Raw genomic sequence first — 17,997 nt, forward strand, 5'->3', positions numbered from 1 at the left:
AATATTATTCAGTGAAAAAAAGAAGTAAGTTATCAAGCCACAAAAAGACATGAGGGACCTTAAAAGGACATTGCTAAGTGAAAGAAATCTATTTGCAAAGGCTATACGCTGCGTAATTCCAATGATATGACATGCTGGAAAAGGCAAAACTTTGGAGACAGTAAAAAGATCAATGGTGTTCAAGGGAAGGGAGGGAGGGATGAATAGGCAGAACATAGGTGATTTTTAGGGTAGTAAACTATTCTGTATGACACTGTAATGGTGGATATATGTTACTATACATTTGCCAAAAGCCATAGAATTTACAAAGAGTGAACTCTAATGTAAAGAACATAAACAATGGAGTTTAGAAAATAATAACATATCAATATTTGCTCATCAGTAGTAACAAACGTGCCACACTATTGAAAGATGTTAATAACAGGGGAAACATGGGAGGGGTATATGGAAACTGTACTTTACACTCAATTTTTCTGTAGACCTAAAACTGCTCAAAAAAATTAAAGCCTATTTTAAAAAACTATGTAACTGACTTATTTTCCCTGGGACACGTCCTTACTGAATGAGTACTGATTGTGTAGTGTGTCAGAAAAAAGGTAATCATGTTCTTTTAGATGAATTTTTTAACGTCCTAATAAATAAACGCCAATCTGATAAAATATATCATATATAATATTAAAGTAAAAATAAGTTATATCAAAGAACAAGAGAGTGGAGAAACCCGGATTTATATGACTTAAAAATGATCTTCATATTTAGTTTCAAAAATACTATACGATACTGAAATGTATAACCAAAAGAATATATTATTCATATATACATAAATGTATTAACATTATATTAATGGAATGTATAATACCATTTATAGAACCTGTAATCTGTTAGGTGTTATGCAAAGGGCATTACATACCTGATCTTTTTCTTTACTTAACTTTTTATTTTACTAAACACATGCTTATGGATAGATCTATGCTAGTTGTACATGGTAACAACCATTCCACCCATCAGCCTTCAAAAAAGAATGAGTCTTTTACCCGTTAGTGTGATTAAAAAAAACAAAATAGGGGCCAGCCTGTGGCCGAGTGGTTAAAGCTCTGCATGCTCCACTTTGGCCTCCAGGGTTTGTGGGTTCGGATCCCAGGCTTGGACCTACTCCACTCATCAGCCATGCTGTGGAGGCATCCCACATACAAAAAACAGAGGAAGACTGGAACAGATGTTAGCTCAGGGCTAAACTTCCTCAAGCAAAAAAAGAGGAAGATTGGCAATGGATGTTAGCTCAGGGAGAATCTTCTTCACCAAAAAAACCCAAAAAACAAAAATAAATAAATTCAAATATTTTTCTTACACAGATATAAGCAGAACCAGAGAAAATAACTGGTCCCATCACTATTAAAAAGTTCTAAATAAACACCCACTACAGATTATGTAGCCATGTCAAATATTGCCTCCTCGATGAAAATTTTTTTCCCATTTATCTGACTCATTGTCAGCTTCCCGAGCCATGCCAGCTCCTCCAGTCTCTGCTGCACAGAACAGATAGCTGCTTCTACCTTTGTCTTTCCACTCACATGTAAATACTTTGTATCATTTCTCAGTGTTTTTATTACTCATTTTAAAAAATACATACAACAACAAAGAAAGAACCAAACCTCTTTCTTCCCCACTGACTGAAAATGAGAATTGTAAGAGCAAAGACATTATATTATCTTAGTCATCTTTCTATTTTAGGGGCTTTTCAACTAGCAATGAAAACAACTATTCAGTAAGTTGTGCTGAAAGAATGTACAGTATATCAAAATCAGAACAGCTATCTGTTTACTCTCATCAAATCTGATATTATGAACTCAACGTCTTTTAAAGATTTCTGATGCCTTATCTTCCTTCTTCCATACCTGGTTATGCCAATATATGAAACTTCCTGCTTGTTTTCATTGTTAACCAGTGAAAGTCCCAGACTGTGAAGAGAAAAGGTTATCTCATGATTGGCCTGCTCCATTTCTTCTGCTTGCAGTGCTTTGGAAACCAGGGCCACATCATCAGTGAAAAGCAAAACTCTCTGGCGCCCATCCAGGAATGATACCCAGTGTATCTGGATGTTTGCGTCATATGCAAACTGTCCACATTCATCCTGGGGAAAAGAGAGACTTTATATTAAACTCACAATCAGTAAGTTTTTATTACATAAAGTTGAACTACACCGAGAACATTTAAAAAGCATGACTATAAATTAGAAAACTCTAGCCATCAAAATGATATAAATTAAAGTTATAATCTATTTTAAAACATACTCACCAATTTTTTCAAGCAAGAACAAAGATTAATAGTGCTTATTTTTTTTTTTTTTTTACCTTAGTTTGAGTTACCTAGTTAGTGCTCAAAGGGCACCCAGCAAGAACAAGAGTATCCTTTAACCACACCGATGCCATAAAATGCCTACTTGTCCAAAATGGAGAACAGAATGCTTTAGAAGTTTATTAGAAGAGTAACGTCAAGCAAAACTAACATAGTTTATTTTTATGTTCTAATAACTTATAACATTGCAAATATTTACATAAATCACATCGTTAAATAGTGAAAGTATGGTGATCAGTTTGTACTAAGTTTCACTAAGAATAGCCTTTGCAGCTGAAGGTCTCAAATAGCACTTAAAAATATGAGGCTTGATTTGGTGTTTTCAGAGATGAAAATGATGATTCCTCGTTGTTCTGGGCTTAAGATAAATATAACAACAGTTCATTCCAATAGGCAGTACAAGTACCTACTATGTGCTTTTCATCTTACGCTTTCTTGAAAAAAACCCAAAAAACAAATAAAGGATTTACCATGAGCATAGGAATAGTTGAGTTTTGTTGTTGTTTAAAATTTACCTATTGCTTTTCTTTAATCTGTTGCTTTTAACATGTGTCAAAGTAGCCTATCCTTCTTTTTTTTACTCTATTAAGTGATCAAATTTAGTAAATAGTTCAGATACCTATTAACAAGGTGAATTCTCTCTTTGTAAAGCACAAAATTTGATATGTATCTTGGTTCTATCTTAGTTATTATTCAAATACTCTCTAATCCTATTTATTTTTTATCTATTTGATCTGTTAAAAATTAAATGAGGTGTGTTAAAATATCCTGAGGTAACTGTGTTTCAACTGACCTCGAGCCTTTTAAACTACATATTTTGACACAGTGTTACTCGTTGCATGAAAGTTTATGGCTATCATGCCTTCTTTGTTATATTACCATACTCTATTTAATGGTTTTTGCTTTGAATTACAGTTGTTCAGAAATTAAAATCAACAACTTTGCTTTCTTTTTACTTCTGTTTGCCTGTTAAATCTTTACCATCTCTTCATGCTTGTAACTTTCTGTGTTAGTTTGGTTAAGACAGATCTCTTGTAAGTAGCATATAGTTAGATGGTATTTTTTAAGTTAATCTGAGTGTTTTTTGTCCTTTAATTGGAGAATTTAAATCATTTTCATTTACTGACATAACTGGTGGGAAGCATGGTCCATGGACGGTAAAGTCAGACAGACCCGTTTTTGAATTCTAACGAGCAGTTCTAAGTTCAATCATAAGAACTAGTGATAATATATGAAAAGCATTAACACATGACATACACTCAATGAAAGGTACTTGTCACTTATTATATACTTCATTAGGTTTCCTTCTTTTACTGTAAGGTCAAGATTTTCTTTATTTTCATTTTCTCAATTCTTTTAAAATTCTTTTATCACTGATTTTAGTTCTACTAATTAACAGCTTTTTAAAAAAATCATAATCTTTAATCTATATTTCTCTAATTAAAACTTAAGATCAAATGGTGTAAGTATCATATACAAAGAATATATCGTTCCCCCACTCCCCTGTCACTTTGTTCTCTCTTTAACCACGCCTTCTCCTATTTCATAGTTGTCACATCTTTATAACTTAGGTGAGGATGCCAGGCATACATTTTGAAAATTTTCTTCTGGTCCACCTATAGTATAAAATTTTTCAGAGGTATAATCACCCTTCTGAATCTACAGGATAAGGCTACATTTTTCTCCTGAAGTATTTTTTTCAGAAACCCCATGTTGTTTTTTTCCTGTTTATTCAAACTTAATGAGGAAAGATCTGTTCAGACCTAGTGTTTGCTAGTAATATATGGATTTTCTTTGAACTCCCTTGTCAAGTCCACCTGGGTTGAGCAGAACTCCCTTCTCAGATCAACTTAGTCAACAAGGAAATGGGCAACTGCCTTACTTCTAGCTCAATTTTCATAACCTGGCAGATCATCCTGCTGACTGAGGTGCAATTACCTACTCACCCTACTGCCTGGTTCTCTAACACTAAATGGAAGAAAAACATTAAAACCTGCCAGTCCCTGCATACACTATTAACATGATTCTTTCTGAATCTGCCTCAATATACAGACCTTAATTGCCTCCTCCAGGATGTCATTCCCACTCTCTCTCTCTCGTGTCTGTGTACTACTTTCTGGGAGCTGTGGTTGCTGAGTAGGATTAAATGTGAGGAGAGGGGAAATAATACCAGCGTAGTGCAGGGACCCCCGGTAGAGCTCCTGTTGCTCTGTGCCAGGGAGCTAATAGCGACAGGGAATGTAAGCCTCTTACAAACTCTGAGGGTTTCTCTATTGCAAAAAGTAAAGCACAAGTAAGCCAACAGAGCTCCATCGAATTATTATGGTGAAAATCACTCCAAGAATCTCATAACAGAGAACTATCAATCTGGTGTTTCAGAAGTGGTTAAGTCTTTATCTCTTTTATGGGTATTTCAGAGGGAATATAGGAAATAATAATTAAGTCACCGTTGGCCAATTACCATTTTAAGGCAAAAGTCAAGAAAGCTTTTTTAACAACTGGCATTATCAGACAATTGAATATCATACTGTATGAACTTCTCATGACAGAATATATTTCTATAGAAATTAGATGATCTATCACAATGCAGGAGCAATTCCTATATTAGAGGGAGGCTAGTAGATGAATTCTTAAGCCCTTCCCAAAGTCTAAGAAATAATATATCTGATTAATTTAGCTACCTAAATATTGTTTAAATAAATATTTCATTACATTTCTTAAACTGGATAATTTGCATACTGTCAGACTCCTTTAATTAACAAAACACATGGCCTTGATGGGGAAAATGTCTAAAAACCTCACAGCCAATAGTGGTATACATATGTCCAAAATAAAGTTGTTTTTCACTTAGCCTTAAAATTCCTTCCTTTTAAAAAAAGGTAAATAAAAAAGTACTTTACTGGTCTTTATGGTCAATATGAAGCAGGTCTATATTTCACATTGTAAATATATTATTCTGAGTGATCTACGATAAAATATTGGTATGAACTACCTGCAATCTAAAGGCCAAAAGTAACTTATTATGAAAATACTTCCAATTCATTGTTAGTTCAGTGAGGACAAAGATGTCTGTGTGAAGCGAGCCTGTCTACTTCCTTTGCCATCAGGCCATCATACAACACTCATTCACATCAAATAATACCTTTAACAGATCGTGTTCCCCAACATTTGCTGCATATTTCCATGTCAATTTTCTGGTACCAGTAGGATCTGCCCAGGCAAAAAGTCGAGCTTGTCTTGGCTGCAATTCTACTTCTTCCTGTGACCCACTGAAACACAACCGACAGAGGGAAGATGAAAATATCTTGGCCTTGAGAAACCCAGACCTGTGGTTTACTGAGGAGGAGACGGGTATAAAAATATTGTAAAATTGCATTTGTTAATAAAACACAACTCTACCTAAAAATAAATACCCTAAAATGTCCAATAAGCTAATGGTTTTGAAGCTTGAGGGAACAGAATATTGTCCTTTCTGAAGTTGCAGTGTACTCTGAATTGATCCAGGCAAGATCAGACCAGTGAAATTAATTAAGGGTCCACTTAATTACCACTTAAGGCTGGTAAGAGTGCACTGTAGAAACGGTTGTGAACAGTAAATTCTTTAGTAGCAGAACAACTTCACTCAGTGCTTAAATTTAAGCTTTTTAATCAAATGCAATACATAAGAAATATGAGTCTCAGAAAAAAACACCAAAAATTGGATCCATATCATTGCTACTCAAAGTGCGGTCTGTGGACCAGCAACATCAGCATTACTTAGGGGCTTGCTGGACTTGCAAAATCCTGAGCCCCACCTAAAATCTACTCAATCAGAATCTGCATTTTAACAAGATTTCCAGGAGATCTTAAAATAGATCATTAAAGTTTAAGAAGTATTGGTCCATATAATACAAAACACTTTCCAGAGAACTTAAAAAAAAAAGTAACCCAATTAGGTTTCAATCCCAATCTGTGCTTTTAAAGTTATTTATATATATAGAATTATTTATTTAAAATAACATCTTACAGATTTATAATAATTCTTTGAAATATACAATATTACATATTTTAAGGGTCTAAAATTATCTGTTGTATCATTAAATAATGGCATCATCCAAGCCAAATGACAGCACAGGCCAACACAACGAAATTCCTATCATCCTGTCCTATTCATTCAACACCACCATCTACTCCGTGTCCTCTCATTTAATCTTCTACTATCCCTACCAAAAAAAAAACTAGATATAGATTTATAGGAAGAGGTTCACCAAGCATTATCAGATTACAAAAGAAAGACAATGCTTAAACAGGTTCACAATTCCATATATGCAATACTGAAATTTAAAAGCTCCAAAAGTCCAAACATTTTTCTGTAAGTCTGGTGTCAAAGGTCATTTGGCAGCAAAACCTGATCTGAACTGATGTGAGACTACTAATAATTTTTATTTATCCCACCTACTATGAATATTCATGTTTTGCTACAAAAATATTAACGTGTTTGACTAGAGTATTGTCTCAAAACCTGAGGGTATTAGCAATAACAGCATGTGTTCCATATTACCTTTCTGAAATTGGAACGTGAAACACTTCTAGCCCCAAGTGTTTCCTAGAAGGGATTGTGGATCAGTAAAAGCAAATCAGACTTTCCATGAACACTTTTTTTCATACCTCTGTTTATATGTGAGGATGCCGCATGGTGTGTGGTTCATTATCAGAGCAGGTGCAGATCCCTCATGGTAATCAGAAAAGGTTATGACAGTGGAATGTTCAGCAGTGTTTACATCCACCAAGATACCCCCGTTCTATTGTAGGGAAAAAAAAGCATGTTTGAGGTACTGGTTTAACCTGACCTTACATTTGGAATTTCAATAAATTATGTAGACAGAAAAAGTTCGTTTTCTTACGTTCTTACTGAAAAGCACATGGGCTCTGATCTCTTACAAATATATACATGGCACTATATATTGATATATTAGCACCTTCAAATAAGTACCAGTAGATTTTATAGCATGTTTTAATAAAGCAAATTTTAAAAATCAAAGACATTTTATTTTAAAACATGAGAACTTACCAGATCTTCTAAGCTCAGTAAAGTGCCATTATCCTGTCGGTTATAAAAGAATGGTTTGGAAGATCCCTCACAGCCCACCACTCGCACACAAAGTTTGCCTGACAAATTTTCAGGCCAAAATGGAAGGCACTGAAAATAGAAAAGTTAACAATCAGTCTTAAAACAATACTGTAGTATAAATAAGACAGTGGCTAATTAAGTTTTCAATTCTAAAACTGATCATGAGCCATTTATTACTAGGTTTCTTAAAATATTCCCTCCACATCTCATACTAAGTTTACTGACATTATAATGACTATTTATGAAATCAAAGAAACTCAATCAGAAGAATATAGATATTAGTCTATATGTACTTATGGAACAATTACAATATGAGAAACTGAAGAACTTATTACGAAAGCCTCAAATATCTTGAATGTTTAAAGACTATAATCTTAATAACATTTGCTTTTATGCACATCCCATTTTAATTCCTTAATACACTATGAATTATTTCACATAGTATCTTATCCTAGGTAACCAGAAAGACAATTGAAGGCAGAGGAGAGAACACCACAGATGTTGCTGGAAGTCCTGACGCTATCTTCCTAAGCTGTTTAATCTTCAATCATATATCTCTTTGAGCCTCAGTTTTCTTATCTGTAAAACTGAGATTTTAGTTCTTAATAAAATATAAAATGTCCCTCTGTTATAGAATATTGGGTAAATTCCATTTCTGAACAAAAATACTAGTGTTATCAGACCCACATCAAAGACAAGAAGATAATGAGCATTTATTTGTTGTCAAGTCTACAGAGATCATTCTAAATGCCTTGGAAAGCCCATGACTCTTAGAACTTTAAATTTGTCTGTATTGTAATTGGAATCCTTCCTCTTAAGCATCTTGCTAAGTATTTTTAGAAATAATTTTAGAATCTTTTTTTTTTTGAGACATATAGAAGAATGATTCTATCCTTAAGGTCAGCTGGTTTGGTTGAAAACTCATGCAAAGGCAACCACTAACGCTATTTGCCTTTGCACATGTCCTCTCCCCTCCTTTCCTTCATTCTCTTCATCTTCTCAAATCTTACTGAAGTTTAGTTCAAATCCCACCACTTCTACGTTTCCCTTTTAATCTAGACCACAATGATCTCAACTTCCAAGACTTTACCGACCTTAGAAAAGTATGAGATTCAATTTTCTTCTCCATAAAGTGAAGGGTTGAATTTTAATCAATTATCAAGAAAACTTCTAGCTCATCTATTCAGAAAGTCTACAACTACCTATAACGGCACACATTATCTTTTTCTCCATGTGTTAATTTATCCAAGTCTTAAGCCCTCCAAGATTATATGCTCCTTGAATACAGAGATATTATCTTGCCTACTCAGACAATACATAGTATATTATCTTTATGTACTTTTCACAGTACATATCCACATTCTATACATATATGAAGAACCAGAAAATGAGTGTTAACTGTCTAGACTGGGATAGCGGTAAATATTTATCAACAATTTTGTTCTTTTTTTAACACATGCTTACAATGCAAAAGAAAAGTCCTTCAAAGTTGGCTGTCATATTTTAACACACAAATATGGTTGCAAAGGAAGTAGGACAAAGAGATAAGTACATGCAACTCTTATTTATATGTCTATATTTATTTGTACATTTTAGGAGCCAGTTGTAGGAAAGGAAAATTTTACCTCTGAGGAAGCAATATAGTTCCACTTATTAGTTGGCATTGAACCATCAGATGCAATTTCACCAACTTCTAGTTCTAACGATGACTTGTTTGCAATGGTACAAAAGGGAGTCAGAGTAACTATTCGAGTAAGATTGAAACTGCTCATTTTGATGCTAACACCAACCTTTGGAAAGGAAACAAACTTATCATTTCCTAGTACTTTACACAGGCTCTCTGAAATATACACACACATACCCCATTCATAAACAGATTTCTTAAAATATTTTAAAATAAGATTTCTTAAATAAATTACTATAAGCCATATTTCACTAGTGATGATCTTCTAAGAAAAAAGTTTTGGTTATTTAGTTTGGCTGCACCAGAAATCAATTCAAGAATTATCAATCAGTAATTTAACTAATGATAACTTATAATAACAGGTTTAATTTATTTGTATTCTTTACTTTTTAACATTTCAAACATAGATTGTTTTATAATTAGTACAGAGGTTCAGGTTTTGCTGCTTTCCTATTCTCTGCTGTTAACAAAATAAGATAAAAATTTCAAAGTGGTAATAAAACAGGCAAACTGGCATCAGATTATTCACATTTTCACCATCAGATTTAAGAAACATTTGGCAGAGTGGTACGGAATGAGGATTCTAGTATACACTAATATTTATCAAGTTGCTTACTTGGATGGATTTACCTCACCATCTTAAACTTTGACAGATTCATGTTTCACTTTGCTACTAATGGCCATAGAAATTTGTAAAGAGATAACAGTCGTTCACATAATACTTTGAATTCAAATTTCTGTACCCCTTAGGATCTAGCTAGTTTACTGAACTGAAAAAAATATGAATGAAGTCAAATGTAAAGAAGCAAGCAGAATCTTACCAGGTATTCCATATTGTTGGCAGGACACTTCACACACCCATAACTTCCCACTGTATCCAATGAAAAACTACTGGACCAGGCACTAGTTGAGATTTTTAATTGTACCTACACCAGAGAACACATACCATCATATAAGAAACCTAAAAGGCTATATTAATTTTATTTGATGGAAAGTTGCTAGACAACTAGAAGTTTATTTAGTATCATGGGACAAATAAAAATACAATCAAAGTCATATTGCAAATGGGTAACAGAACCACAGAAACTCTAGGGCCAATACAATCAAAGCAGAACTCTGATGTTTCCATTCACCCATACAATGAATACAGTGATTTTAAAGATCTATACCAATAAGATCCTCTGCTGTTTTAAAAAGATTTATATTATAAAATGATATTTTCCAGTGTTAGACTTATGATATTAAGCTAACAAATTCTTAAAGTTTTAGCATATAAATTTATGCCTTTACAATTATTCAGCAAATGTTAAATGAAAGGCATTGTGATAAGCAGAATGGAAGACAACAGAACACAGTTCCTGTCTTCAATGAGCTTCCAACTAAACACAGAGAAAGGAAATACATACTAATAATTATGATGCGAGACTCAATGTGATCAGAGCCATAGAACAGGTACAAAATGCTATGAAGGTGAGAGAGTAAAAAGTTTACTTCTGGCTATGGGATTTAGATAAAGTTTTAGAGCAGAGACCTAACTGTGCTCCTGTATTAATCTCTGCCCACCCAACTACATTATAAAAAAAGCCTTAGGATAACCAGAGGTCAGACACATAAACAGGTAATTACAATACCATGTATTAATCAACACTCTAAGACAGTGGTTCTCAAAGTGTGGTCCCTGGACCAGTACCATCAGCCTCACCAGGAAAACTGTTAGAAACGCAAATTCTCAGACTCTACCCAGACCTATTGAATCAAACTATAGGGGTACAACCAACAATCTGTTTTAAAAGCCCTCTAGGTGATTCCAATGCACACTGAAATTTGAGAACCACTGCTCTAAGAGAACATGGATGTGATATCTAGCCCTACTTTAGAGGGTTGAAAATCCTTCAGACGTCAGGCCTAAGCAGAATGCCAAAGGATGAACAGCTGATAACCAGAAACAATGTGGCAGACAGGGAAAGAGTAGGGGAAGAGGATGCACCATATACAAAAGGCCTAGAGGTGAGTACTTGGGAAAGTGCATGGCAAGTAGTATCAAGACATGAGTCTGAAAAGGAAAGAAGGGACCAGAGCATCAAGGACTAGGCCCAAGCTTTAGGTTTCTCTCTCAAAGGCCTGGCTTAGAGCTTCAGACACAGGCGGGTTCAGTTAACATAAGCCAAATTCAACTGTTCCCTCTTTTGAAATGCCATTTAGTCACTGGCAAACCACATAAAATCAAGCTTTCAACCTAACAGTACTTCAAGAACAGAATTAATTCTAGGGGCACTGGAGGAAAGAGTAACTCAGCCTCAAGAAACTGTTGTTAGTTCCTAAGATCCCACTTGATTACATATGCCTTAAAAGTCTTCTTGGACCTAATTTATACCAATGGCACTCAGCAAATAGGTAAGCATGGTTTTAGGGAAGGCTAATGACTCTAGAGTTTCCAGATTATGAATTTATCTACTTTAACTAGTTATATCAACAAAAACATACCTTATTTTTACTAAAAATGTTCTTCTTCTTGAAAGAGAATAAAATAATATCCCTGAAATCAGCTGGATGTTTCACATGAATATCTTCTGAACGATACTGGAGAACCCGAGAAGTCTTGTTGATTAGCCAATAGGGACTAAAGACAGACAGCACCATCCGGCTGCCAATTCGCCTGACATGTACTGACAGGTCGAGTGTCATTACTTCTGTAGAGTCAGAAGAAAAACACACAAGAAAGAACTCGGGAAGTGTGTCACATATACGGAAATGTCCATTCCAATTTTTACCCTGATATTTCATCAGAACTAATTCCATTATTTCTCCACTGATTCTCGAATGCAGAACATCAGCAGCACTGCCTTCTGCTAGCTCATGAGTTTCTGCTGTTCCCTAAAAACAAACAAACAGAAACTAAATTTGCTTAGTGATTTTTTAAAAACATCTGCAATAGCAATATGGATATTTCATATAAATGTTAAATAACCTACCAGATTCAGATTAATTGATAAGTCTTCAATGAAGTACTATGAAGCATACTACATATTATGAATGTCCAATAATCACTATGGACTAAAAAGAAAACACTGTATCACAGCCACAGGCAGAAATTGCCTTTTGGCCATTAGTAGGCCCATGACTGTAAGTTTTGAGAAAAAGTCAGATCTGTGCCAAGAATCAAAGGGCTGCATTCAGGGACCCTGGCTGTTGTCTATTAACAGCTATGTCATTAAATGAGCCACATAATTACCTGGGCTTCAGCTTCATCCTCTATTCACATACTATGCCTAATGGTGCCCATATATAGAATAAGGAAGTGATATTAAACTATTCTGATACACTATCTAAGTAAGTGGAATTATTTTTAAAATAAATAATAGCAACATAATAAATCAAACTTCCTTACTGAAAGCTTCCTTACATAAATACTATTTAATTCATTTAATTAATTTTCATCTCCGCAAATCAGGGATGGCTCAGTGTCAGATAAAGAAAAGAATGAATTTAGGTTCCAAATGCTTTCCAGACTTTTGTATTTTAAAAGGTTGTGGCATGTGGAAATTTAAAAATATTGATTATACTTCATACTAGAAAATGTTTCCCATTATTTCTTTTTTGTTATGGATATGATTTCTTTTTTTTTTTTTGAGGAAGATTAGCCCTGAGCTAACTACTGCCAGTCCTCCTCTTTTTTTTGCTGAGGAAGCCTGGCCCTGAGCTAACATCCGTGCCCATCTTCCCCTACTTTATATGGGGGATGCCTACCACAGCTTGGCGTGCCAAGCAGTGCCATGTCCGCACTCAGGATCTGAACTGGCGAACCCCCAGCCGCTGAGAAGCGGAATGTGCGAACTTAACTGCTGCGCCACTGGGCCGGCACCCCATTATTTCTTAAGATAAATAGTAATTAGTTTTAAGTTCAATAGAAACCTGGACCAAATAATAATGTTGAATTTAAAATTAACATTAGAATAAATTAAGATGAAATATTTTCTCACTGGCTTTTTTCTATCCTTTACCTAATGGAGTTTTACTTAATTAAGAAATTATTATAGTTCTTAATCTATAGCAGATACAGCAGAGTTTGGTGGTACAGAGCAAGGAGCAAAACTGTCTCGGTTCAAAGTCCAGCTCTACAACTTATCATCTGTGAGATCTTGGATCTGTCACTTAACCCCTCTGTTACTCAGTTTCCTCATCTGTAAAATGGGTCTAACAATAGTATCTACTTCATCAGTAGGTTATTGCAAGAATTAAATGTGTTAATACATTAAAGCACATGGTACAGTGGTTGGCACATAAATGCTGTATCAGTTTTTGCTATTATTAATATTATTAAAGCATTACAAGTATGCTACATAAAACACTGACCTCAACTAAACAGACCATTTAAAAAAACTAGAATTCACTCCATGCAGTAATAAAAGTCAAACAAAATACAACAGACATACCTCAAGTAAATATCTTAGAGAATATGGGAGAAGATTCCTCAAAGTGAGAGTAGGATAAAGATGAATAATGTAAGCTGGATCCCAGTCTTCCCCATGTGTACTTATATAGGTTAATTCATCAGGCAGAGCAACCGTATTGACCATGAGAGGTAAGAAGCTGATTTCTACTGATGGACACTGCAGCATGCATCTGACTTCTCTGCTCCTGTGAAGTTCTTCCTTCCAGGAAATATAAGTGGTGGATTCTTTGTAGTGATTCTCTAAGATGCCAGCCGGCTGAATAAACAGTTGACATCTACAGAAAAAGAAAACAGAGTGGGGAAAAAAGTTTGTATTGAGAACTTAAGAAAAAGAATCTCATTAAATCTTCTTGATAATTCTACAAGGTAAGTACTACTATTACTATTTTTACAGATGAGGAAATCAAGGCCAAGAAAGGTTAAGAAAATTGTCCAAAGTCATGTAGCTAACTCATGGAGGAACTTACCGGAAAAAAACACTCTGTAAACAATGATAACTTAAAAAAGTCATTTCAAATACAAAGGCAATTTAATAAAAATAGGTCTTGGACAATTCTAAAACATTAAATATACAACAAGAAATTTTCATCTGGTAAATTTAGTAATAATATAAATGTATTTCTCTATAAATACATGTCTTAAAACTGTCTTTTACATATCTTTAGATAATAAAAATATAAGGTTATTTTTTTCTAGAATATAGGCAATCATAGAATTAAAAATATATATTATGAACCTTTTAAAGCTTAGTATATTCAAGGAAGTACCTACCTATATGAATCTAAAGGAACATGGAACTCCTCTTCAGGTCTGGCTACTCCAATGCGCTCCAACAGCTTAACATTCTTAACAAATTTATAAATGATGAATGCAACAGAGAAATGGTTTTTAATCTGTTGTATAAAAAGACGTACAAGTTGTTTAAAAAGACAGAAGTTCAAAAGGAAAATGTGAGCTGTACACATTTACTTTTAGATCTAGAAATTTTCAAGCCCAATATTGGAAGATGTTTATATTGTTTATTGAAAATTTTAAGTGGCAGTTGAAAATTAGGATATTCACATGCTCTACATATTAGAAGCTGATGTTTACTGTTAGGACATAATGTTATCTTTCAAATATGTATTAATCTTTGAAGATTTCAGCATAGTATTTTCTCCATTACAACCTTTTCTCAATGCACCATATGATTAAACAGAAAAGAATAGCAAAGGAAACGTGAGGAAAAGCAGTACAACGCTCGTTCTTGACTACAATGTGATATAGGCTGGAACTAATAGAAAACTGAGATAACAATGGCCAAAATTTGAAATCCTTTCATTTCTATCTGATGTTATAGGTATGTTCTTTTGCTGACCATATACTGAAACCTGTAATAATGCACAGAAAAAGAAAAATGGATAGGGGCTTAAAGGTAGAAAAGAAAATATTTATACAGATTAAGATGCTTAAACTTTTTGGGAGGGCGGTCATTCCAATATCCCTTCACTCGTACTTGAAAAATACAATCCCAAGTGATACACAAAGAGAGTGGACTGTAATCCTATTTGACAACCAGCTATAATTATAATATTCCTCAATTTTGAATCTTTAAAGGTATAGACAAACATTAAGTTTAAACCCAGGAGACTACAAAAATGGGCTTTAAACTAACGAGATTGCTTTATCAGACATTTAAAATGAAGAATAGTACAAAAGCAAAGTGGACAGGAAATAGCAGCCAGTTCAATCTTAGTATTCATTTCTGAATAATCAGTACTGACCTAACAAAGTTTTACTATATTCAGCTAAATGATTTAATATTTCTTGATATACTTAAAGGGATACAATTCACTTTAATGCATTACCTGAAGAGGAGAGCGGATGGTGATTACTTTATTCCCTTCAGTTGCATCAATTTGTACCAAGACTGAGTCAGAATGAGTAGCATTGGGATTCCGGACATTATACAATTGCCGCCCAGGTCTGGCAACAGGGATTTTCCCAACTTCTGTATATCCATGAGGTACTAAGGCAAAGCATAAGTGAGAAGCACTCCATATATTAGTTCACCTATATTTCTGTAATATAGAATAATCATCAGTGCCTTGAAATAATAACAAGAGTTCTTATTTATTTCCCTCATGGCTAGAAATGATGACTACACAAAATGCTTTTCTAAAGCACAGAAACTAACAAAGAAAGGAAACCAGTTATTACAAATTTTTTTCACCCCAAACAATTTCTCTTGGGGTTTTGAATGTATTAAAACAAACAAGATCCAACTTGTTCCTATTCTTCAACTATATAGCAATCAGCACCTTCTTTGTAATGGTGATGATAACAGTCAATATTTTAGGACTTCTGAATATAGTTATTTTCTCTCCTCATTGAACTTCCACCCTTTTTGAAGCATACTACATATTGCATTATTTAAGGGCATAGAAATAATCTAGTTTTCTAAGGTAATTCTTAATCAAGCTTAATTTTCTCAAGTTTAGAGGGTGAAAACCAGAGACAAGAGTTTATCAACTATTTAGAAATTTTATCTCCCAAGGTATCTGCAGCAAAATATCCCTTTCATATTTTATCAAAAATAAGCCCATGCCAACAATTCCAAAGATGCCCTTAAACTAAAATAAATATAGCATACCAATGGTCAGAGTGAAGAAGGAGCTTTCTTGACGGTTCAATATAGATAGTTTTCCTTGACGTGAAGGTTCCACGCTGGCATATTCCAATTCCAAATTCTGACCAGCATCAACATCATAAATACCACTTTTCTCAGGGGAGCCCATTACTCTGAGATTATGATTGGGCTGTACCTTAACGGGAACACCTAGAGCATTTTTTACTGTAAAAGGAGCCCTGTCTTTTAAAGAGTAGTCAAAAGTAGAAGCAGTGCCCTCTGAAAAACCCTGAAAAGGAACACAATATTATAATAAAATTTTTGCAAAATGCAAATTTTTCAAAAGTTAAACTATAACTACACATTTTTTAGAAACTAATTTTGATTAGTTTCCATATATGTTTCAATTTAAAATTCCATTTGAAATATTCCAAGCAAAAACCAAACATACCTTTGCTAAATTGTTGAAAACATTAAGACAACTTTTGGATATTGTTATATTCATTGTATCTCCTGAAGAAATATGAACTGCTGTTTGTGGCTCAGGAATAAAACCAAAATCATCTCCTGGCATCAAACTTTTATCCTGGACTGGGTTCTTCTTTACCTATGAGGATAAATAACGTAACAAATTTAAGTTACTAGCCAATTAAAATAGTCTCAATAGAGTTAAATTCTCCTAAACTCATCACTTTATATTAAGGATACTCAAAAAGCCTCATTTTCAAAAATATTCAGGGCTTCACTTTGATTTAGCACAGATCAGCATTCTTTCTTCCAGTGTGTAGTCAATGCCTGGGGTAACGTTTAGAATGGTGCCATGAAAGCATTCAAAGTGAGCTACAGTATTTGTCTCTGGTACCTTCCCCAGAGCAAGCTATTTACCCACTACATCGTCATTATGTGTTGATGAACAAGAAATCTAAGATGACTCCGAGGTCTACATTGATACTTATTGGAGGTAACATGGAATTTCTTCTACTTTTTACCCAGTAACATCTATAAATAAGTAATATGATAAGCTTTCAACCAGCCATCAGATTCCATCACAGTTTTTCTTCCAAAAGTATTTCAAAAGCCTTGTAAAATATTCTTTGTTAGCCTGCCAATGCCAGAGACAGGTAGGTCAGAAACATTACTTCTACTTTACTGAGAGGAAATTGGGACAAAGGGTATATGACTTCTCATCTTTAAAATAAGAATCTGCTGAGTCAACTTCTGTGCCTCACACTTCAGTCAGGCTGCCCAAGAGAGGAGTACTGTGATACTTTGTTAAGGGTATATAATTCAGGTTCCTGTTAACCTAGAAAAATGTGCTTTGGTACCAAGGATTTTGAAGTGTTCTCAACAAGTACCATAAAGAGATAAGACAAAAGAATTCACAAACTAGAATAGCAGTTCTCAAACTTTTTGGTCTCTTAAAAACATTAAGGGGGCCAGCCCGGTGGCGCAGTGGTTAAGCGCACACTTTCCACTTTGGCGGCCTGGGGTTCGCTGGTTCAGATCCCAGGTGCGGACATGGCACCGCTTGGCAAGCCATGCTGTGGTAGGCGTCCCACATATAAAGTAGAGGAAGACAAGCACGGATGTTAGCTCAGGGCCAGTCTTCCTCAGCAAAAGTGGAGGATTGGCAGCAGTTAGCTCAGGGCTTATCTTCCTCAAAAAAAAAAAATTGAGGATCCCACATAGCTTCATTTACATAGATTATATCTATCAATACGTACTCTGTTAGAAACTAAAACTGAGAAAACTTAAAATATTCATTTAAAAATAACAATTACATGTTA

The 17,997-nt window shown here is 34.4% G+C and overlaps 1 protein-coding gene across 2 annotated transcripts in view; it reads right to left on the bottom strand.

Moving 5' to 3' along the window:
* The window catches only part of VPS13C (vacuolar protein sorting 13 homolog C), a 171,159-nt gene that overhangs the window by 34,552 nt on the left and 118,610 nt on the right, over positions 1-17,997 (bottom strand). For both annotated transcript variants that reach the window (XM_046650441.1, XM_046650445.1), the window contains exons 54-65: positions 16,662-16,817; positions 16,235-16,499; positions 15,450-15,610; positions 14,374-14,495; positions 13,583-13,877; positions 11,634-12,023; positions 9,971-10,075; positions 9,091-9,255; positions 7,406-7,534; positions 7,003-7,136; positions 5,498-5,624; positions 1,896-2,131 (exon numbers count right to left, since the gene is read on the bottom strand). In XM_046650441.1, the coding sequence (XP_046506397.1) occupies positions 1,896-2,131; positions 5,498-5,624; positions 7,003-7,136; positions 7,406-7,534; positions 9,091-9,255; positions 9,971-10,075; positions 11,634-12,023; positions 13,583-13,877; positions 14,374-14,495; positions 15,450-15,610; positions 16,235-16,499; positions 16,662-16,817 (2,285 nt within the window). The remainder of the gene's footprint in view (positions 1-1,895; positions 2,132-5,497; positions 5,625-7,002; positions 7,137-7,405; positions 7,535-9,090; positions 9,256-9,970; positions 10,076-11,633; positions 12,024-13,582; positions 13,878-14,373; positions 14,496-15,449; positions 15,611-16,234; positions 16,500-16,661; positions 16,818-17,997) is intronic.

This window comes from Equus quagga, chromosome 2, assembly GCF_021613505.1.
Source record: "Equus quagga isolate Etosha38 chromosome 2, UCLA_HA_Equagga_1.0, whole genome shotgun sequence".
Lineage (NCBI taxonomy): Eukaryota > Metazoa > Chordata > Mammalia > Perissodactyla > Equidae > Equus > Equus quagga.